The sequence below is a fragment of the Rana temporaria genome, chromosome 3 (assembly GCF_905171775.1).
Source record: "Rana temporaria chromosome 3, aRanTem1.1, whole genome shotgun sequence".
Classification (NCBI taxonomy): Eukaryota; Metazoa; Chordata; class Amphibia; order Anura; family Ranidae; genus Rana; species Rana temporaria.
The window spans coordinates 90,297,517-90,321,599 of NC_053491.1; the positions used below are offsets into that span (position 1 = coordinate 90,297,517).

The 24,083-nt window shown below is 44.7% G+C and overlaps 1 protein-coding gene across 2 annotated transcripts in view; it reads left to right on the forward strand.

The window, feature by feature from the left end:
• The window catches only part of CLK3 (CDC like kinase 3), a 42,960-nt gene extending 19,132 nt beyond the window's left edge, over nucleotides 1–23,828 (forward strand). For both annotated transcript variants that reach the window (XM_040342949.1, XM_040342950.1), the window contains 6 exons: nucleotides 6,924–7,018; nucleotides 15,321–15,450; nucleotides 16,429–16,511; nucleotides 20,879–20,958; nucleotides 22,404–22,494; nucleotides 23,050–23,828. In XM_040342949.1, coding sequence (XP_040198883.1) covers nucleotides 6,924–7,018; nucleotides 15,321–15,450; nucleotides 16,429–16,511; nucleotides 20,879–20,958; nucleotides 22,404–22,494; nucleotides 23,050–23,232 — 662 coding nt within the window. In that variant the 3' untranslated portion in view covers nucleotides 23,233–23,828. The remainder of the gene's footprint in view (nucleotides 1–6,923; nucleotides 7,019–15,320; nucleotides 15,451–16,428; nucleotides 16,512–20,878; nucleotides 20,959–22,403; nucleotides 22,495–23,049) is intronic.
• The last annotated feature ends 255 nt before the right edge of the window (nucleotides 23,829–24,083 follow it).

Below are 24,083 nucleotides of genomic sequence, written 5' to 3' on the forward strand. Positions count from 1 at the left end.
GCCGCTGTTATAGCGCCGCTAGCAACCTTTTTTTTTTTTTAATTCCCGCAAGCTGTCGAATAATGGGTTAATAGTGCCGTGTTACCGAAGCGATTTGCAGGCGCTTCAGCAGCACTGCCGATGCATTTCAATGGATAGGGGTGATGGAGGAGCGGTGTATACAGTGCTCCCCCACCGCCCCAAAGATGCTGCTTGCAGGACTTTTTGAAAGCGCACCGCCCTTGGGCACAGCCTTTGGGCTTTCACACTGGGGTGGCTTAAGATGTGCCTTTCAGGCGTTTTAGCGCTAAAAATATAGCTTGAAGTGCCCCAGTGTGAAAGGGGTCTAAGGACCAGGCCTATTTCTCTTCCGTTCATGGACGGACACATCAGCATTGACCTTGGGGTTATATATCCTTCCCTTCAGGAGAGACTAGGCAGAAAAAAACAGCACTTCAAGTGTTAAAACACTTCTCTCAGTACAGCACCTCCCAGGGGGCAGCCTCAGTTTTATTCTGCCTAGCGTTAGAAGACATGGCCCTTCTGGAGCCCATGTGCTCTGGAGTTTTTTTGCGATTTTAATTTTTTTCATTTTTATTTGGATTTTTCCTGCATTTTTGGATCCTGGGATCTACAATCAACTGCCGACTGGGTGACAGGCTGGATTTTTTGATCCTTGTAGTCCCCTCATGTTCGGCCATCGCGCGTGTGCCGGCCTTTAGCTAGGCCGTCCACGACATGCCCCGTTGCTCCAGGGGTGGCCGGTGAGCTATATGCTACAGGGCACACATATGACCTGTCTCTATGGCTTTGACACAGTGTGCCGGGCCGACAGCCATGCCGTATCTGCTGCGGACGTTGGTTTTGTCTGGAATGCCTCCAGCCGGTGGTCGCAGGATGGGTAAGTAGTATCCCATTGCCTTGGCAGGGTGGTTCAGCTGGTGCATTCCTGGGGAGGTCGATTGAGGGTTCGCCCTGCTTTCCTCCCTTCCTCTCCCTCTTTCCCCGTTCTGGGTGGCGGCTTTTGAGGTGGGGGGGTCTGCCTGGGGGGGCTCTGTTACTGCTGGGGTGCTGTGCTGCTGTGAGGTGCTATTTTTTTTATTGCATTATGGTGCTGTGTGTGCTGTACTGTGTTCTGCTGTGTTACTGGGATTTTAAAACACGTGTATGGCCGCCATTTTACCGGGGTCGCGGTTATATGTATCAGTGGCCATTTTCTTGTAGCCCACATGTTGTTTTTCTGCATGTCGGCGGCCATCTTGGAAATGTTTTTGGCCTCTAGTGCCCGAAATAACGGCGCCAAAGCCCGCAGAATACTTCTTGAGGGACGGCACAGCACAGACAGCGCTCTCAGCTCTTCAGCAGCGCTGCACTCTGGTCGGGGTGGTGAGTTTCCTGGGGGGGTCCCCTGCTCTCTGTTGTGGCCGGGAGGGTGACCTGTGGGTCCTGTCTCGACATATACAGGTGGGTCAGCATGGAGTCTGAACCGGAGGCTTCTACCCCAACCATGCCAGAGTTAACCCTTAGCATCCACCGAGGTCGCAGGGGCACTATGGCGGCAGTCCTTGAGGTGTTTGTTGCCAGGGATTGTAGCGGCAAGTGGCCAGAAGGGGGGTAAAAAGCACCCCCTCCCTGCGCCTGCTTCTGGGGATGTCTCTTGACACGGAATCAGGCCCTGCTATTGCATCTGGCCCCTGTTCCGTTATGTCTGATGCAGGCTTAGCCCACACGGACAGTGAGGATGACTCTGCTTCAGGGTCAGCCCATGATCAGGAATTTGTTGGAGCTCTTATCACTGCGGTGCGGGATACTCAAACTTGAGGATTTGGCGGAGGAATCAGACATGCCGGTCCCTTTTTGGGTTCCACAAGCCACCCCGCACCGCAAAAGTTTTTCCTTGTGTTCCATATCTGGACAAATTGTTGTACAAGGAATGGGATCGGGCGCAGAAAGTTTTTGCTGTTCCAAAATACTTTGCGGTCTGTTATCCTTTTGAGGAGGACCTTTTAAAAAAGTGGATCTCTCCTCCATCAGTGGACCCCCCTGTGTCCAGGCTGCACAAGGTTACCTGTGGAAGGGGCTCCCGCTTTTAAGGATCCCACAGATAGCTCTGGTGTCGCAGACACTTGCCGAACGGGCAAAGTCCTTGCTGCAGGAACTGGAGGCGCAGAATGCTCCTGAGCTCTGTGTGGACCTGGCCGAACAGTTGGTACAGGGCCTAAAGTTTGTCTGTGAGTCGGCCCTGGATACGCTCCCCTTGCTCTCCAGGGCCTCCGCGGTGGTACTACACCGCCTCGTGTGGCTGAAGTGTTGGTCTGCGGACCAGTCTTCTAAAAAGGCTTTGAACTTACCCTTTAAGGGTGAACGGCTTTTTGGTGCGTCTTTGGATGACATCATAAAGGATGCCACAGGCGGTAAGAGCACTCTGGTCCCACAATCTGGGAAGGCAAAGGAGCCTCGCCGTAAGAAAGGACCCTCCTTTACTGCCCCCAAGCGTTTTTTTCGCCCGGCAGGAAAATGTTTTCAGGGAGCTAAAGCGCCCCTGGTACCGCAAGCCCAACAAGCCTGAGGACAAGCATGCTTCTGCATGAAGGTCTGCCCCCTGCCCACATCTCGGGTGGGGGGCCGGCTTCACAAATTCGCGGCTCGTGGAGGTCTCTCCTTTCCGACCGTTGAGTTTGCGAAGTAGTTTCCTCGGGGTACAAGATAGTTTCTCTCTTTTTCCCTCCAACCTCCGGGTCGCCGGAAGGATCTGTCAGGAGCTGTCCAGGATCTGCTGGTCAGGGGGGTGGTTGTACCGGTTCCTTCAACGGAACGGTTTCAGGGGTTTTACTCCAATCTGTTTGTACTCCCCAAGAAGGAAGGGGTCCGTCCAATCCTGGACCTCAAGGATGGAGTCGATTCGCTCGGTTGTAGCAGCGCTCCATCAGGGGGATTTCCTAGCATTCTTGGATATCAAGGATGCGTACCTGCATATCCCCATATGCGCAAAACGCCAGAGATTTCTGTGTTTTGGGATCGGAGAGGACCACTTTCAATTTGTGGCCCTCCCAGTTCGGCCTGGCCTTCTGCACCAAGGGTTTTCACCAAGGTGCTCGCTCCGATTCTGGCCCTGCTGAGGCAGCGCGGGATCGCTATCGTAGGCTACCTGGACGACCATCTTCTGAGAGCTTCTTCAAGCTCAGTTAGAAGAGGACGTGTCTTATCACCTGTCAAACCCTCCGAGAATTCGGTTGGCTATTGAATACCCAGAAGTCAGTACTGGTACCGTTTCAGCGGCTGGAATACCTGGGGTTAGTCCTGGACTCCTCAGAGGCGAGAGTTTTCCTCCCAACGGAAAAACTACAGACATTGCAGTGTGCGGTGCAGCGGCTGACGGCCCAGAAATGGGCGTCGCTTCGCTTTTGCATGAGAGTGCTGGGTCTGATGGTGGCCTCTTTCGAGGCAGTGCCGTATGCCCAATTTCACACTCGAGCATTGCAAAAAGAGTATCTGTCACGTTGGGACAAGCTCCCTTCGTCTCTGGATTACCAGATTCGGGTGAGTCACCCGGTCAGGTCCTCCCTAGTGTGGTGGCTGACATCTCCGGCACTTCGGAGCGTAAAATCATTTCTGCCGTGCCATTGGACAGTGATCACGACGGATGCCGGCCTCTCTGGCTGGGGGGGTGTCTGGGGTGTCCTGTCAGCCCAGGGGCGCGGGACTCGGGAGGAGTCCCACCTACCAATCAATGTACTGGAGCTCCGAGCGATCAAGTTGTCTCTCCAAGTGGTCTCTGGGTTTACAGGTCAGGATCCAGTTCGACAACGCCATGGCCTTGGCGTACGTCAATCATCAGGGGGGCACACAGAGCTCGCCTGCAGTGACAGAAGTCGCGCACATCCTCAGGTGGGCCAAAAGGTATGTTCCGGCTCTGTCGGCCGTGTACATTCCGGGGGTGCTGAACTGGCAAGCCGACAACCTAAGTCGCCAAACGCTAGACCAAGGAGAATGGTCGCTACACCCGGAGGTGTTTCAGAGTCTGTGCCAAAGATGGGGCATTCCAGACGTGGACCTTCTGGCGTCCCGTCTCAATCTGAGGTGTCAGTTTTGTGGCCAGGTCAAGGGATCCGTGGGTGGACGCGTCAGACGCGTTGGTGGCACTATGGGGTCACTATCGCCTAATCTACGCCTTCCCTCCTCTGAAGCTTCTTCCTCGCCTGCTGTGCAGAGTGGAAGCCGAGGGGATACCAACAATCCTGATCCCTCCGGATTGGCCGCGCCGTCCCTGGTATGTGGACCTGGTGCGTCTGGTGGCAGACGTCCTCTGGCGTCTACCCCTGAGAGAAGATCTTCTGTCGCAGGGTCCGATCTTTCACCCTGCTTTACAGTCGCTGGCTTTAACAGGGGGGCTGTTGAGAGCCAGGTGCTGAAGGATCGAGGCCTGTCGGGCTCGGTGGTCTCTACCATGTTACGAGCACGGAAGTCTACTTCACGAAAGATTTACCATCGTATGTGGAAGGCCTACATCGCCATGTGTGAAGAGATGTAATGGCACCCCCGTACATACGTGATGTCCCGGATTCTGCTGTTCTAACAGCGTGGAGTGGATCAGGCTCTCGCCTTAAGTACGGTTAAGAGTCGGATTTCGGCTCTAGCTGTCTACTTTCAGCGACCCTTGGCGTCGCACTCCTTGGTGCGTACATTTGTGCAGGGGGTTCGGCATGTAGCCCCTCCTGTGCGCCCTCCACTGCCTCCATGGGACTTGAATTTAGTCCTTTTGGTGCTTCGGTTTGAGGACATACGGAAGATTCCTCTGTTGACTCTGTCCCAGAAGGTGGTTTTTCTGGTGGCAATTACCTCGGTCAGACGAGTATCGGAACTGGCTGCCTTGTCCTGCAAGGCTCCTTACTTGGTCATCCATAAGGATAAGGTGGTGCTGCAGCCGTCATTCCTCCCAAAGGTCGTTTCGGCTTTTCACATTAATAAGGACATTGTTTTGCCATCCTTATGTCCTTGGCCGAAAAACCCGAAGGAGGCCACTTTGCATTCCTTGGACGTGGTTCGGGCCCTACGGGTGTACTTGTCTGCTACGGCTCCGTTTCGGAAGTCGGACTCACTGTTCATGACGGTGACTGGTTCTAAGAAGGGTCTGGCGGTCTCGTCGGCCACCATTTCTAGGTCTCCAGGCCTATGCCCTAAAGGGGTGGGCGCCTCCCTTTCAGGTTACGGCGCATTCGACCAGGGCGATTGGTGCCTCGTGGGCTTTCCGCCATCAAGCGTCTGTTTTACAGGTGTGTAAGGCAGCGACCAATCCACACCTTCTCAAAGTTTTACAAGGTGAATGTGAGTGCATCTTCGGATGCCTCCTTTGGCCGCAAGGTTTTACAGGTTTAGGTTGAAGTTCCTGCATTGACAAACTCTGGTTTGTTTGGGGTGAAGCTTGGTTTGCTGTGTTTTTTTCCCACCCCTCGAAATTTTTTGACACTGCTTGGGGACGTCCCTAAGGTCAATGCTGCTGTGTCCGTCCATGAACGGAAGAGAAAATAGGATTTTTGTACTCACCGTAAAATCCATTTCTCTGAGTTCATGGACGGACACAGCACCCACCCCCCCTTTGTTTGTAGCGCTTGTTTATGAACGGAGGCTGCATGATGCAAGAGAGTGGGATGTACCCGGGGGACCCGCCCCCTGGGAGGTGCTGTACTGAGAAGTGTTTTAACACTTGAAGTGCTGTTTTTTTCTGCCTAGTCTCTCCTGAAGGGAAGGATATATAACCCCAAAGTCAATGCTGCTGTGTCCGTCCATGAATTTAGAGAAATGGATTTTACGGTGAGTACAAAAATCCTATTTTTTTTCAAACTTGTTTACAAGTTAAAAATCTGGCTTTTTATAACGGGTTTGTTTGCGTGTTTTAAAAAAAAAAAATGGATATAGATAGATTGATATAGATAGATTGATATAGATAGATTGATATAGATAGATTGATATAGATAGATTGATATAGATAGATTGATATAGATAGATTGATATAGATAGATTGATATAGATAGATTGATATAGATAGATTGATATAGATAGATTGATATAGATAGATTGATATAGATAGATTGATATAGATAGATTGATATAGATAGATTGATATAGATAGATGGAGATAGATAGATAGATGGAGATAGATGGAGATAGATAGATGGAGATAGATGGAGATAGATAGATAGATAGATGGAGATAGATAGATAGATAGATGGAGATAGATAGATGGAGATAGATAGATAGATAGATAGATAGATAGATGGAGATAGATAGATAGATGGAGATAGATAGATAGATAGATAGATGGAGATAGATAGATAGATGGAGATAGATAGATAGATGGAGATAGATGGATAGATGGAGATAGATGGATAGATGGAGATAGATGGATAGATGGAGATAGATGGATAGATGGAGATAGATGGATAGATGGAGATAGATGGATAGATGGAGATAGATGGATAGATGGAGATAGATGGAGATAGATGGATAGATGGAGATAGATGGATAGATGGAGATAGATGGATAGATGGAGATAGATGGATAGATGGAGATAGATGGATAGATGGAGATAGATGGATAGATGGAGATAGATGGATAGATGGAGATAGATGGATAGATGGAGATAGATGGATAGATGGAGATAGATGGATAGATGGAGATAGATGGATAGATGGAGATAGATGGATAGATGGAGATAGATGGATAGATGGAGATAGATGGATAGATGGAGATAGATGGATAGATGGAGATAGATAGATAGATAGATAGATATATATATATATATATCTCCATCTATCTATCTCCATCTATCTATCTATCTATCTATCTATCTCCATCCATCTATCCCCTAGAGAATAAAATGGTTGTTGCAATACTTTGTCACACTGTATTTGAAAAATTGTATAATTTGGCTTTTTATTTTGCAGTTCTGCATGACCACAAGCTGACTCACACAGATCTGAAACCAGAGAACATACTGTTTGTCAGTTCAGAATTTATCAATGCTTACAATGAGGATAAGGTGAGAGGTCTTGCTTTACACAAATATTCAACAAGACCCTGTCCACTTTTGGGAATGTCGTTGGCCTTGAAACAATTTAGACATTTGAATACTGCCATTGACTAATAATGGTAGAAACTGTCATATGAATTGAAGGATTGTGTAGATGGGTGGTCTTGTATGTAGTATTTTCCAATCATAAGGAACACTACTCAAACACATGCATTTAATTGGGTTCAACCTGCAGTTCCAGTACACCTTAAAGGGTAAGTTCACCTTTACAGAAATATCTGTATGGTGAACTTACACAGGACCCCCTCCCCAACTTCCCGCTGACCTGCAGCACAGTAATTTCCTGTTCTGAGCCCTGCTATCTCCGCCCCCTCACCGGACCATGGTTAGAAATCCCCCTCGGCGTAATCTCCAAAACGTCCCCGAGGGGTTGAGGAGGGGGTCCTGTGTACGTTCACCTTAATAGGACAGAACTTACACTTTAATAGGACAGTTCTCAAAAGAATGCAATGCATAGCAAGTCAAATGCAGCTGCTGAACAGTCCACTATAAATTTATTAAGGTCAATAGGAATATGTCAGCCTGTGTTTTAATGTGCATTTCAAATGAAGGAAATTTAACTGTCTACATTGATTCCTTTTTATCATGCCAAACCTGCTCAAGTGGAAATGGAGACTAAGAGCGGCCATACAAAGTTCAAATTTTGTCTGGTTCAATAGGACCTTCTACTTAAATGCTATTTGCAGTGGTTTTGCACAGAGCAGGTGTCTCGATCCTCCTCTTCCTGGGTCTGTGCCGACGCTTCTGGCCCCTCCTCTCTTGTAAATTGCCCCTACAGAAAGCTGCTTGGGGGTACACTCGCAAGCGGCTGCTCTGCGTGTCTATTCACACTCAGAGCCACGGCTCCACCCCCCACCTCCTCATCAGGTCACTCGGGTCAGTTGACATGATTAATCAGCCAATGAGGGAGAGTCCTTGGAGAGCCAAGGCTTCTCATGCACATCGCTGGGTCACGATGTTCCCTCACACCTGTAGGTACTCGGAAGACCTTCCCCTCACACCTGTAGGCACTTGGCAGCCCCCCACACCTGTAGGCACTCTGTATCCCAGTCAGATCCTGATATGCCCAAAGGAGGTTAGAACGGGCTGTGGAAGATTTCGTACCCCCAGACTACTATGCACTTGCAGCTTTATACATGTTTGGATGTATTACTTTATGGCACTTTATTGAATAAGCGTACCACTCCCATCTTTATACAACATGCTTGCTAGTGTGGTTATGCTCGCTTCTGTATGCTTCAGCATTGCTGCCCTTGATTCTCCTCTGTCTCGCCTTACTCTTAAGTATAAAGAGACCTGCCAAATCTAAAGACATTCCCCATTAATGAACAAATAGAATGGGAAAACTAAGATGGTTGGCTCATGCCAGAAAAGGTTTTCATGCCCCTGAAAATTTTGTCTGAACTCTGTCCAGTGGAAAGAGTTCATTAGGAAGTGGTCTGTTCCAGGAATTAATCCTGCCGTCTGTCTTAACCAAACAGATCGCTGTACCAGTTGAAGATGTTCCTTCATTCAAAGATTCTGCAGATAGGAAGTTTGGGATGCTCTTAAAGGTTGTCTTTACACTTGCAGGCCCAAGCTCAAAGGTTGGACAGCTGCCGCTTGTAGAGTCGCCTCACAAATGTGCCATTTTGAAGGGGGATATCTTTTTAGGGAGGCCCTTGACAAGTTTAAGATGCCACAAGAGGGGAAGGCTCTACTTCCACAGCAGAAGACCCAACCTCCACCTCAGGAGCTTTTACTTCAAAATATAGAGCCTCAGGCTTCAACATCTAAGTTCAGCCCTTTTGGCAATTCTTGGCCACAAAGCCCACCACGTCTTCTCCATTGAAGGGGTGTCCCTTCTCCTAAGGGTAGGGGCATCTGTTGTTTTTTTTTCTCCCTCCTGGGTTACATATACCCCAGACCTGTGGGTTCAATTGGTGGTTTCAAGCGGCATAAAATGGTGTTCAAATTTATACCACCTCACCATCTGCAATGTCAATTAGGGCTGCAACTAACGATTTTCATAATCGATTAGTTGCCAGATTGTTTAGATTAATCGGATAATAGCCTTAAAAAGATAAAAAAAAAATTAGAATTTTTACATTTTTTTGGGGCCAATTTGTTGGGCAGATTACAAAACACAAATTGCCACAAAAACACATTACATGCTTTTCTGCAGCTTCTCCATTGAAGTATATTGAACCAAAAAAAATGGCACCGTTTAACCAGTAGAGTACCGGGCCATCGTCAAATGACGGCTCCACGGTGACTCTGAATATTCAACAGGACGTCATATGACGTCCTGTATTCCTGCGGCCACTGGGGGCCGCGCCGGCGGCGCGTCCCTGAGATGCCGATGCGCGTGCCTGGCGGTCGCGATGTCTGCCAGGTACCCGCGATCGGTAACGACAGAGCAGGGACGTGGAGCTCTGTGTGTAAACACAGAGCTCCACGTCCTGTCAGGGGAGAGAGGAGACCGATCTGTGTCCCTTGTACATAGGGACATAGATCGGTCACCTCCCCCAGTCACCCCCCTTCCCCCACAGTTAGAACACAATACAGGTACACATATTAACCCCTCCCTCACCCCCTAGTGTTAACCCCTTGAATGCCAGTCACATTTATACAGTAATTAGTGCATTTTTATCGCATTAATCGCTGTATAAATGTGAATGGCGCCAAAAAGTGTCAAAAGTGTCCGATGTGTTCGCCGCAATGTCACGGTGACAGTAAAAAAATCGCAAATCGCAGCCAATACTAGTAAAAAAATTAATAAAATAAAAATGCCATAAATCTATCAGCTATTTTGTAAACGCTATAACTTTTGCGCAAACCAATCAATATATGATCATTGCAATTTTTTTTACCAAAAATATGTAGAAGAATACGTATCGGCCTAAACTGAGGGAAAAAAAAGTTTTTTAAAAAAAATTGTGATATTTATTAAATAAAAAAGTAAAAAATAGTGTGTTTTTTTTAAAATTGTCACTCTTCTTTTGTTTATAGCGCAAAAAATAAAAACCGCAGAGATGATCAAATACCACCAAAAGAAAGCTCTATTTGTGGGAACAAAATGATAAAAAAATTGTTTGGGTACAGTGTAGCACGACCGCGCAATTGTCATTCAAAGTGCGACAGTGCTGAAAGCTGAAAATTGGCTTGGGCAGGAAGGGGCGTAAGTGCCCGGTATGGAAGTGGTTAAAAAGTCCTTACCCTTTCCAAATACGCAGCAGCTGAAAAAAAATCATGGATGTGAACATGTCCCATAGGAAAACATGTAAATGAACTGTAGTGTGTTTCTGCAAAAAGCACCAAAACAGAGGTGTGACCCCATGCCTGAAATGTTTAGTAACATAATGGGGTTAAAAAAACTAAAATAAGTACAAAAAGAGCAAATAATTGCTACTGCAAGGGGTTAATTTTTTTACTGTGGGACAGTGAAAGTAATATTTACAGTAGCAATTAGCTTTTTTGTTTTTTTAACCCCATTATGTTACTGGCCGATTAATAGATTATGAAAATTGTAATCGATTAATTTCATCGATTAGTTGTCGATTAATCCAGGGGTTGACAAATTTGCTTGGAATCTAGGAGCCAGCTAAAAAAGTTAGGAGCCAGAAAACGCGCCCCGTCCCGACGAGCTTGCGCGAGGAAGCGAACACATACGTGAGCAGCGCCCGCATATGGAAACGGTGTTCAAACCACACATGTGAGGTATCACCGCGATTGGTAGAGCGAGAGCAATAATTCTAGCCCTAGACCTCCTCTGTAACTCAAAACATGCAACCTGTAGATTTTTTTAAACGTCGCCTATGAAGATTTGTCGGCATTCCACGAGCGGACGCAATTTTGAAGCGTGACATGTTGGGTATGAATTTACTCGGCGTAACATTATCTTTCATAATATTAAAAAAAATGGGGATAACTTTACTGTTGTCTTATTTTTTAATTTAAAAAAGTGTAATTTTTTCCCAAAAAAAGTGCGCTTGTAAGACCGCTGCGCAAATACGGCATGACAGAAAGTATTGCAATGATCGCCATTTTATTCTCCAGGGTGTTAGGATAAAAAATATATATAGTGTTTGGGGGTTCTAATTAGAGGGAAGAAGATGGCAGTGAAAATAGTGAAAAATTACATTAGAATTGCTGTTTAACTTGTAATACCAACGGCCACCACCAGATGGCGCCAGCTTTCACATCTGGTGGTAATAACTTGTAATACCAACGGCTCACCACCAGATGGCACCAGCTCACAAAAAAAACTTTTTTTTTTTTTTTTTGCCCCCCTTCCAAGCCAAGTCGCCAGGACCCTATTTCTAGTCGCCATGGCGACCTGGCGCCCGGGATTTGTCGAGCCCTGGATTAATCGTTTAGTTGTTTCGGCCCTAATGTCAATAACTACCTCTGAGACAAGTGGAAACTATATGGCATTTACAGACGACCAAGACGTCTATCTGCATTTTCCATTCATCTACACTTTGCAGTGGCAGACAATAATTTCCAATTTCTTGCACTTTTTCCTATCCTCTGTGCCTAGGGGACTCTTGTCTTTCACAGAACTTTGGGCATCCGGGTCACAGGTTATGTGGCTATAAACCAGTAATTCATCCGATCCGTGTTCATCCGATCCGCAGACGGAAGAAAAAATAGGGTTTTCTTCCATCTGCAAAATCGGATCTTTGCGGAGGCGGGTGATTACGGTTGTCAGCGGATGTTCATCCGCTGACACCCGCAATCACATAGAACCAATGTATGTCCCTTTTTCATCCGCAAACGGATGGATGAAAAAGCGGACATACGGTCCGCACGTCTGAAAGGGGCCTCACAGGAGTTACTTTGGCAGGTTTTTGGAGCATTGGGCAGCCTACTCAAGTCATGACAAAAATGCAAGGCTTCCTTGCTGCTCAGGTGTGAATGCAGCTTGTTAACAGTTATCGCTGAATCAATAGGCCTATAGCAGAAATATAAAAAAAAATTCTGGTGCATCAGATGTGAGGTATAATGTAAATAATCCTCGCTATCCCTAGAAAAAAGTGCGCTAGTGCAAATTGGATGATTATCCTGAAACTGACAAATATTCTGTACCTGACGTAAACTGGGTGATGGTGCTGAAATTATTTGAATAGCTTGAATAGTAAATTAGGGCAAATATGTTATAGGTGAAAATAATGCCCAACCGTGGGATTGCAATAAAATGCAAAAAAATAAAAACAATCCTATGTGAGCGAATGCACACAAGCCTGACGACTTTATATATATATATATATATATATATATATATATATATATACACATATACACATACACATACACATACACATACACACACACAAAAATGTCCAAATAAACAGCTGCAATGATTTGGCTATAATCACAGGAGCAGAGATGCCAATCTTCGTCCTTTACTTCCATCAGACAGGTATTGCACTCATTCAGGTGCTTCACTCTCCAGAAAGCTACAAACAATCTCCTCCAGAAATTTGTAGCAAGTAAAGCCGCTCAGAGTATGGTAGGGCCTCCTCTGCTGCCACTTCCAGCAATGTCTCCTCTCTACTTTCTCTACTGCATCAGATGTGAGAGCTGAAGTGTGATGGGATTAGAAATTCTATAGCAGTGCGTTAAATGTGTGTAATATTGGTGCATTTCATACATTTGGACAGGCTGCCAATGCATTAAAAATTAGACATGCACCATTTTTCCCCCCCACACACTGTGCATAGTAGCGCACTGCTATGTAGGTATGTTGGTTTAGTGCATTGACATTACAATGAAAGTGCCATTACTCTCAATGTGCTCTGCCATGAATTGTGGTAACGCACATAGGTGTATAGACCTAAGGGTAATTTTGGTGTCTGCATCCCTTTTTAGGGATATTTCCCCTCCCTTTATGTCCTCCTGAAGCTCTCCATGTCAGGGTGTCACTGGTACAATAAAAATCTGACAAGTAACTCAACATTCTATCGGATATGGGGGGAAAAAAAAACCTGTCTGAAGCTGGGCTTTACTATTCTTGGTGCCCCTTTACACTGTCGGCACCTCCTAGAGGCAGTATAGGTTCAAGGCGCTTCCTATTGATTTCAATGGGAAGGGGCGCTTTAGGAGCAGTGAATTCACCGCTCCCTAAAGCACTGCAAAGATGCTGCTTGCAGGACTTTTTATTTTTTTTGAATGCCCTGCCAGCACAGCGCCTCAGTGTGAAAGCACTCAGGCTTTCACAATGGGACTGCAGATGAGGCTTCTTTCAGGTGCTTTACAGGCACTATTTCTAGCATTGAAGCGCCTGAAAAATGCCCCAGTGTGAAAGGGGACTTAAAGCAGCAGCACAGTGTTGGTTGAATAATTCATATTCCTCATGAGCTTGCAGTAAACCTTTAGGCAGTTTCCAAGTGTGTGCTGCTGTTTTTCACTTTTTGTATAAGGTTTTGATATTTTCTTAGTGTAGAGCCCACTACCTTTTTGGTATGTGTAGAAATAGTTTTTTTTTTTTTTAACTGTCCATGCAGGCAAATCTAGTCAGGCCTGTGCCTTATGCCAGGCCTGGTTGTTTTGATCTGGGAGTGTCTGTGTAGCAGTGGGTGTGGCCACCTGTGCTCTAGTCCTAAGGCGCCTCCCCTGTCTCTGGGCAGAATGTACAGAGAAGGAGGCAGGGCCTGGGATTGGAGTGGCAGGCAGCTTGTATGGCAGCTCTGATCAATCCCCAACTAGGATTGGCAGGGGGCGGGCCTGCTATATAAGCTGAGGTAACATGCCACTGGGGAGGAGTCCTGAGAGGAAAGAAGACGGAGCAGTAGTGTTTTCTGTGTGAAGGCTCCAGGCTCAGGGCCTACTTGGTGCCGATTTGAAAGTCCTGGATGAGGACCACTTTTCTTCAAACACCGCATAGGAGGAATTCAAGATGAAAAGAAATAAGTTATGGAACTGTTACTGCTGGACTGTGTGGTTGAACCATGTCTCTTCCATAGACCGGGGACCATGGAGAAAGTCAGTGGGTACATGACAGTAAGTGATGGGACCGGAGGAGTCTATTGAAGAGGCTTGTGAATATCTGCTGTTGCCCCTAGTAACTGAAAGTCACAAGGGGGTGTCTTAGACAGGATGTTGCACGGTCAGTCCTATACAGTAGGGTTCCCCAACCCCCGGTCCGCGGCCCACTGCCGGGCCGTGGCCTATTTGCAGCGGGGCTGCGAAGGCTGCACTGTGTGAGGTGCGGGAAGCAGGCAAGCAGAGAGATGACATCTCTCACCGCCCGCCGGATCACGACACTTCCGCCCAAACGGCGGAGCTACTATACTGTGGCGAGGTGCGGGAGCAGAGAGATGATATCATCTCTCACCGACTGCCCAGAACACGGCACTTCCGCCCACGCCGGGGCTGCTATACTCATCTCTCACCGCCCGCCCCGCATTAATGCTGTTCTCCCTCACTGGCCTGTGCTGCCACCATGGCAGGTGACACAAAAAAAATCTAATGGCAGGTGGAAAACCACATCAGGTGATGTGGCAATCCGCACCTGGTGGCAGGTGACGTGGCAATCCGCACCTGGTGGCAGGTGATGTGGCAATCCGCACCTGGTGGCAGGTGACGTGATTCTATGCCACAACACCGGTCCTCTGTGCCAAAAAGGTTGGGGACCACTGCTTTACAGCATGATGTTACAATTAGACTCTAAATTTAATGGGGAACTCTCTGCCTTTCCTTCACTGGAACATTTGGGCCTAGTAGTCCGGCAGTTACCATTTGCTATTAGGACTATGGGGTCGCAGGGGGGTCTGTGAGGATACGCTCCGGACACAGGGCCAGCATTTGGATAACTTATCACCTCAGTCATTCAGAGTGACTTCTCACAAGAAATTCTTTAAAGTAATATTCTGCAGGAATCGGTGCAGCACACAAGGGAGCAATAGTCCGCAGTGACGCAGCTCACTAAACCACAATCTTTGCTGTGCCTCATCTTTTAGAATGTAAATTACCAATGTGCTAATATCTATGGGCATCCCATGTCATTATACTCTACCCAAGTTAACTCTACAATAAAAATACTGCAAGGTAAAGCAAGTGACTCTTCATTGTGTCTAAAGAATGATAAATGGAGGGTCAGACAACTGTGTGTGGATCTTTTGAACTTGGCAGTATGTGCACCGCTACACTATAATAAAATATACAGGCATAGAACCCGTAATATATTAAATATTCTTTCATGTACATTTTAGGAATTTGTATAAAAACTTTTAATGCTAATCCACATTATTTCTTTATGTTCTTGTAGAAATGTGATGAGAAACGTATAAAAAATTCCAGTATCCGTCTAGTAGACTTTGGAAGTGCCACGTTTGATCACGAATACCATACTACGATCGTGGCTACGCGCCACTATCGCCCTCCTGAGGTTATTTTGGGTGAGTACCATGTTCATGACCATTTCCACTAGATTGGACCCAAGATAACAGTGATCATAGATGTTGCCCAAGCACTACCAAATTATGTAAAAAGTTGTGGCAGATACACATTTAAGCGTTTTTCTTATAGCTTATACACTTTTTTTTTTTTTTTTTTTTTTTACTTATGTGCAATACTTTAGTGGTGGCAGACTGGTTACTGAACAATTAAGATAGGTGGTAAAACTGGCAGCAGCATTCAACTAAAAATTATCACAGCAGATAAAGTTCTGGCTGAAAAATAGGGCTTGTGCCACCATCCTAATTGTGCTGCCTATATGTAGAACTGTGGCATATTTGCTGTAGTGATCGTCAGATCAGGAGGTCCAGTGACTTAACGTTTGTTGCAGCTGAATATTAGCATGAATATCTGTCCAATCTGGGGAGAATCGCACAGTTTAAGAATCCAGGCAGTCTGATTCATAAACAAGGTGGAAGCAAGGTGCTCGACACAAGCTTTCAGTAGGTGTGTAATGTCAATACTTGGGCTTAATGGGTCTAGTTCTACAGCTCAACACAAAATGGGAAGGAAGGGGGGACCTTGGGAAGGAGTGGCCACCCAGATTGAGAATCCACATGTAGACAGACCAATAAGGGCGCCAAACAAATGTATAGACATCAGATCTTTTTTAGGACTTAAAATTAGCACCCGAAAAGCTCCTTATGCCTCCCCAGTGTGAAAGTAGCCTTAATGATGATAAACTTCATGATGGGAAGATGAAAAATCGGCCAACAAGTTTCAGGCCCCTTGATCAAGACCTAAAAAGCTTTAATGAACTCCAAGTGCTCTTTGGCAGACTCGTATGTACTGTAAAAGAGGGCAGCTAGTAAGTGCATGTGCCCTTGTGCTCTTAACATATTGACACTGACATGATGTAAAATGCCATTGTATGGTTGTATTGCACACATGACATTTTGGAATAACGTTGTTTTTTGTAGAGCTGGGCTGGTCTCAGCCATGCGATGTGTGGAGCTTAGGATGTATCCTGTTCGAATATTACACTGGCTACACTCTCTTTCAGGTAAGCTACTAATTAAACTAGTTACAAATATTTGCATTTGGCAGATACTGAGGAATTTAAAAAAACACTAAAATATTTGTCTGTCACATACTCTGGGGGGGCTGTAGTGTGCCAGTAGGAGGGGAATACTGTAGTCTTGGGTTAATGTTGCCTACTATATGTTCTGGGTTTGGTCCTCGAGTTCTCATGAAAAAAAGCGGTAGACACTACACTCTGACAAGCGCACACATTAATGAGGGATCTTGCTACCTGTAAAATACAGGAACCGTGTTTATACTGTATCTTTCTCTCATCTTTCACTTATTTTCCATTCCTTCCAGAAAAAGTGAACAGCGTGATGCAGAGGAGGTCTCTAATTAGACATCCTAAAAATAATTCTTCCAGGTGACTTGTTCTCCCTTTCTTGCAGATGGACCTTAAGATGGAGTGAGCAAGTGGTGGCAGGGCCCTAGAGAAAAGTTTGGGTTGAGGGCAGAAAATGTGCTTGCTTGCTCCTTGGAGTAAACCAATAAGTACCTCCAGTCCTGCATATTGAACATTTAGTTTGCACATCTAAGCCCTAATGATTCTCCCTTTTGGAACTCTGGTAGATGCTGTGCATCATTCTCTTCTTGGCACATCTTGGCTGTTGCACAGCATCATTGATTTTAGATAATTTGCATCCTCTTTCTGAGTCTGTAGACATCAAATGTTTCCTACTTGGTGAAGGTGAATTCTCTATCCTTCCTTACAAGGAAATACATTTTTTTTGTGTAGGCTCGTTAAACTGTAATGAGAGAAATTGGTATGCTTCCATTGATTTTCTTTGAAAAATAGGACATTTAGATTTACCCCTTTTTAAATGCCTTTTAAACACAATAGCTCAGCAGGGGAGGTGGTTGTACTAACATTTGGCGGTTATTACAGCGGCTCCGACCTGTAATACAGTGTGTATGAAGCCTTAGGGGGGATGGACATTGGTGTGAGAAATGGTGGCCCATTGTTGTCAGTGGGAGGAAGAGTACCCCATCATTGATAGCGGAGGAATAATACCCCCATCATTAGCGGGAGGAATAATACCCCATTATTGGCGTCAGTAGAAGGAATAATACCCCATTATTGGTGTCGGTAGGAGTAATGGTGTTCTGTATTCGTGAAAGGAACAGTTCCCAAAGGGTCGGATAATGGCAAGCAAAGGTCTGTAGTTTGCAGACCACTGATCTACTGTATCGGAACATTCGTCTAACTGTAGGAGGTGCAAGATGAAGCCCATGGGCAAACTAAACCGGAGCCTTTCCCCTGCAGTGCCCCCTAGTGGTAGAAATGCATATTTCTCTTGTTTTGATAACTGCATTGAGTAAGAGTTACTTAAACTGTATTCCAAGATTTGCTTGACAGCTGAGCGAACTTGCAATACATAGTCTCAGAAATTTTTCATTAACATCTTCATGTTGTATAGTTTGAATACCATGTCATGGATCTATTTCTCATTGTAAAAGAAGATATTACACACTTTGTGAGGAAGACTTGCTAGGCTTTGTGGCCCAAGTCTTGCATCAAAAGGATTTTTGAACTTAGACTGGGTAGAGTGGTCTGTGTTTTTGAGGGGGGGGTTTGGGATCTTATGCTGTGGGAGTTAAACCGTTCCTCCTGTGAATTCTTAGAGTTGGCCAGGTTCGTCTCCAAATAGACGTCTTTGAAAAGCCATACATGAGAGGTGCTTTTTACAGGCAGCTTCAGCTCTCTAGGCTTTCAGCCTTCTGTGCATGTAAATAGGTTGGCGCCATTTTGGAAACTTGCCACCCATTTTAGGATCTAGGAGGGCATCCACATAAAGAGCGAAGGTAGTTGCTGTATTAAAAGGAAATCGTGAAAAACTAGGTCATGTTTATTGCCCTAGTCCAGTTTGACGTACTGAAAGTTCAGCTAGAGCTGGTTGCAGGGCTTGGCCTGCAAGAATAAAGAGCCTTTGCAAGCTCCTCAAACTTTCTATCTGCAGAATCTTTTAAAGGAGGAAATTTTTTTTTTTTCACTGGTTAGAGTTCAGCAAGGACTTTAGGGGAAGTACAAATCCTGTTTTGGGGTGATCCAACACATATATGGAATGTTTTGAAAAGATTTTGCAGGTCTCCTTGTACCCAAAGACATTTGGAAAGATGAAGAATCGAGTCGCACAATGCCTTTTTATAGATGGCAGTAGTTAGATTTTGCACATTAGCAAGCATGCTGCGTGAAGCTTTCTTAAATACAACAGCATTCTGTGGGAGAATAATCCTCTGCAGCTTCCTCCATTACTGCCTCAATGTCCTTCATTCCCTTATGTCTGCCTTGTCTAGGGCAGGCATATCTGGATCCAGCCTTGGTAGAGAATTGTGGGTAGAAGGAGAGGCATCGCGTTCCAGATGTCTGTATTAACCACTTTCTGCCCAAGCTATAGCCGAAAGATGGCTGCAGCACGGCTCTCCAGTTCTGGGAGGAAGTCCATGGATCTCCCCCACGTGCGCACATCGAGTGCACTCTGTGACTGCTTTTATGTTTGGGGTTCTACGTAGTTTTTCTAGCAAAGAATACTGATTTTAACTTGTAAGCAACAAGTGTAAAAAGACTTGGGCCCCTTTCACACTGCTGTGACTTGAAAGTCGTGTAATTTTACTGCGATTTCAGGGGATGCCTGTGTAAACTTAAGGTCTGTGAACCTCCACTTGCATCAAAGTTTGACCAATGTAGTACAAGAGAGAATGAACTACTTTGAAGTTGCATAGTTATGAATGGTACTCATTGGAAATCATGGGGTGCGACTTGCCATGTGACTTTGCAGTTCCAAGTTGCACAAGTGTGAAAGGGGCCTTAGTCTTTAAGTGGTTAAACTTCCCTCATTTACAGACCGAAGTTCATTCCTTTGATCTAAAATAACTAAATGTTACATTGGTCAGCACTTGGAGATAGAGATACAATGTTGATAAACCTTTTGTAGGCTTTTTTCTTTCTTTTTTTGACAGCTCTGAGCAGAGTGGCTCTGCACTGTTTACATAGAATCGTGGAAATGCAAGATTTTAAGGTCATGAGGGGGGTTGAATTGAGATCGTTGTTTTTTTGTTAGTTTTTTACGACTAATCGTGCAGCTCCACAACCTAGTTACAGTAATGGTTAGAAGCATATAGGGTGACCCTGTCTGGCACTGGACTGTATATAAAGTTGAGGCTTTGCCTGTCATGGTGGGCATATTCCCAATGAGGGTCTTCAGGGACTGGAATCCATAGGCATGGACCACAGCCCTGGACCCATATAGCACCGTGTGGCTGACTACAAGGTGAGCACCCATGCAGGATCCAGTTTCTGAAGCAAAATTAAAGGCTGTTCCCACCGCGTGGGGTCCAGATACAGATCCCAAGGTGTACTGAGGCTTTGTCAATTTGGATGCACTGATTCTATGCATGGCATAAGAAGACGGCAAGGAGTTGATTGAATTGGAAGATTAAAAAAGTTACTAGCGATTTCTCCATGGAGGTCCATCTCCTTAGGACACTAGTGCCAAACTAAGGACTTTTTGGGTGGGGTTAGAGGGGCGGTTCCCAGTGGGATGTCTTTAAAGCTTACCAATGTCCAATCACCTGAAGGTACGAGCCTGAAACCCAGGGTCTGTTAATACATTGCCTGTGCCCTGTACGGTTAAGAAACAATTTTTAGAAGTTAGTTTTTGGCCAGCATAGTTGCCTCCTATTATCGGTATCGAACATTTGGAAGGCTGCTAGGGATGCTAATATTCTGTCGTGGGATTGGACGAGAGTAGATCCTACTGCTCATCTACTTCTCCTTTTCACCTAGTGCAATTACAAAACACCTTGCATTAATTAAACTGAATGCAAGATGTTTTCTTAATGGACGAGGTGCAGAGCGAGCAACCCCATCCCAATCACAGGGCACAGAATACAACCAGAAATATTTACCAGTCCTCCAGATGTTGGATGCTATTCATTAGCAGTAACAAAGCGGGCACAATCCAACGTCTAAATCTTTTTTCCTGTCCTTTTTTACAGTTATAAAGATTTCCTATCTCTCGTGTTATTGAGAACAGTTGTAAACCCCTCAGTGTCTGTGTATTTAAGTTTGGATTTTGGCATTATAATGACTAGCAGACATACTAATTTAACTAGTTGTGGACACTTGGCCCAAAAACGTCATTTAAGTTTTTAAAATAAATATATTTTGGTCTATAGGGGGTTGTATGGGTGGTGGGACCTGAAGTGGTTAAAAGAACCAGTCAAAACTGTGCGGGAAATTGAACATTTGCTACCTTGTCAACTTCCGCTAATCGCTTCTAAGCCACTGTAGCCATATTAAACACTGAGATTAACAGCACATTTTCTCTGCTCTTTCTTTTTCTTTAGACCCATAGCAACCTGGAACACTTGGTGATGATGGAAAGAATTCTCGGGCCATTACCTCGACGTATGGTGTACAAAACCAAGTAAATGCTTATCTGCTACTTAACATTTTATAAAGACTTGACTGTGATATGAAACACATTTGGTAATCATTAAGAAACTGATCTTTAGACACTTGGCAGGAACTGGAAATGGTATCCTGTTTACTCAGGTGGACTTAAAATTGCATTTTCATCTAAGTTTGTACTGGCGGTAAGAGTAGTTACATGTATCTTTAGTCACATGTCTGAACTTGGCCACGTGTCTGAAGCTTTTAAGGGCAGTCTCGAGATATGGGGGGTCTATTAGACCCCTGATGTCTCTGTAAAGGAAAACCTGTCTCTGCCACTTGCTGTCACAAGGGATGTTTTTACATTCCTTGTGATAACTATAAAAGAGATAAAAAAAAAGCATGCGTCGGTACGTAAGCAGCGATTGCACCACACGTGGGGTATCGCAGTGAGCATCAGATCGAGAGGAATATTTCTAGCAGCAGACATTCTGTGTAAATCTAATGGTAACCTATAAAGGCTTTTAAAGCGTTGCCTATGGATAATATAATATGCCCAGTCTAAGTTCAAAAATCCTTTTGATGCAAGACTTGGGCCACAAAGCCTAGCAAGTCTTCCTCACAAAGTGTGTAATATCTTCTTTTACAATGATAAATAGATCCATGACAAAAAAGTATTTTTTTATTGGTAATAAATTTGTCTCATTTGGATATATGCCCTTTAACCGCTTGCCGTCCACGCTATAGCTGAATGATGGCATCCTGTGATCATGCCCGGCACGCTCTGTGATCGCAGTGTCCTCTGGATGAGGCTGATCACTGAGGTAAAAAGCCAGTTATCGTAACTCCTTTCCGCACGCTGACAGCATGAGGAGAAGAGAGCTGATAACCAGCTTGTGTAAAAGGGACGTACACTGATTAGAAGTGCAGTTCCAACACTGCCCATTAGTGCAGGAAAAAAAATTGCCTGTTTGCACAATTTTATAACAAACTATGTGTTTTTGGGGTTTCTTTAAAAAAAAAATTGGTCTTCTATTAGTTTATTTAACAAAAAAAAACAGTGGTCATTACCACCAAAAATCTATTTTTGGGAGAAAATTATAAGTGTGATTGGGTACAGTGTTGAATTGCCATTCAAAGTGCAACTGTGCTAAAAGCTGAAAATTGGCCTGGGCAGGAAGGGGGTGAAAGTGCTCAGTAGGCAAGTGGTTAAAGGGACCCTGTGCTGAGGAGACATGGTTGCTGCAGACTTCTGAAAATGCTATTTGCCAGGCTAGTCTAAGGAATTCGCTACATTCTGAGGCACCTACCTGAAATAAGTATGGAGACCATTAATACTGACAACACTGACTTTCTAATCTGCTAATTAGTTTAGGTCAGTGACTTGAACATATTTAAATTATCTGTAGAGTTATTTCTTACAATTTTTTTTTTTTTTCTTTGAGCATCTATAAATTTTAACCTTTTCTACTGTAATAGGAAACAAAAGTACTTCCAAAATGGTGCCTTGATCTGGGATGAGACAACTATAGATGGTCGATATGTCAGCAAGAATTGCCACCCTTTACGAGTAAGGAGATACTATAAAGACCTATCTGGTTCTTCCCTTTACTGCTTACTCTAGTCGCTAGGTAGAAAATCTTGGTGTATTTAGTAGCATGTATTAAAGCAGTATTAACCATCCGCCATCATTATACAACGACCCTTTGAAGAGGGATATCGGTGTGTGTGTGTTTTTTTGTTTGCCGCAATTTTTTTTCCTTTTTTTGAATTGTTGGGCAGATTTAATGGAAATCGTGGTAAGAATGCTGTTCTGCAGCTAGTCTATTGAACCAAAAAGCAAAAAAAAGCAGTTTTGCATTTAAAAAAAGTTCCTTTCCAAAAATGCAGAGGCACAAAAACGCATTGATGTGATCATGTTCTATAGGAACCTATGTTAAAAAAAAAAAAAAAAGCATGAAAAAACACATTGGTGTGAATGGAGCCTCAATGCTGGTATTTGACACGGGTTCAAAACCGCTTGTGTACAAATACCTGAATCCTTTACTTTCCTTCCACCTGGGGTTTATACTGTTACACTTTGTTCTTGTGAAATCATTTAATTTATTTGGATTATTTGTTGTAGACTTTCAAGACTGGAGATTCACCTGAGCATGCTGAGTTTTTTGACTTCCTCCATAAGATGTTGGAATACAGCCCCACACTGAGGATTTCCGTGAGTGAGGCCCTTAAGCATCCTTTCTTCAGCCACCTGAGCCCAGAACAAAAGACTCTAGGAAGCAGAACCTCAAGGGACCTGAGCCGATAGGAAGAAATGGCATTTGGATTACCCCCACTTCTGCCATTCCGTAAAGTCTTCCAACCGTCATAGCAAAGGTCACGTAGGGGGTGGACTTGCAGTACTGCATTTTGGATTTGTAAGCAAAGCTAAGACTTATAAATAACATTGCACATTGCTGGCATGTTATTCAATATGACTGTCCAATGCCTTATTGTTACTATTGCACATGGGAACTATGCTAGTGAAACAGGAGCCATTGATAACTGTTGAAACATCTTTACTGCTGAGTGGATAATCACTGTAGCTAAGAAGACCAAATGAATCCTCCCTCCCTTTCAAGCTGAAGATGCAAAGTAGTGTGAACACGGCGGATCGATGTAAAATTCCTCACTTTACTACTATGTATACATTTGCAAACTCAGGGATATATTGGGGAGGGTAAAATATTCTTCAGTAGTGCACATCAATATGATGGTGATCACAACTACGGGGCTGTAGGATATGGCATGAGCTATTGCCTTGTACACTTGGCTCACTGTTTTCACATGTAGCATGGATGGGAGGGATGTAACTATTTTTGTATATGAGGGGATTAAAAATAAACTTTAAATGGTCGTAATTTTTATATATTTTTTCTTCTGTTGGGAAAATGTTAATACATGTCCAGAGAAACTATATGTGGTGGCTGACCCATTTCATTTATACGTTATTCCCAGAGAATATTGCTGGAACACTCTTATGTATTTAATTGGTACAGGGTAAACCCTTGCTGCAACTGTAAATATCATATGCAGGCCCCAAAGATACACAACTGTCCTGCCTAAAAGCCCCCTTTTCCATGCTGTCATCTATAGCCACTCCTGCATGACCTCTGTTAT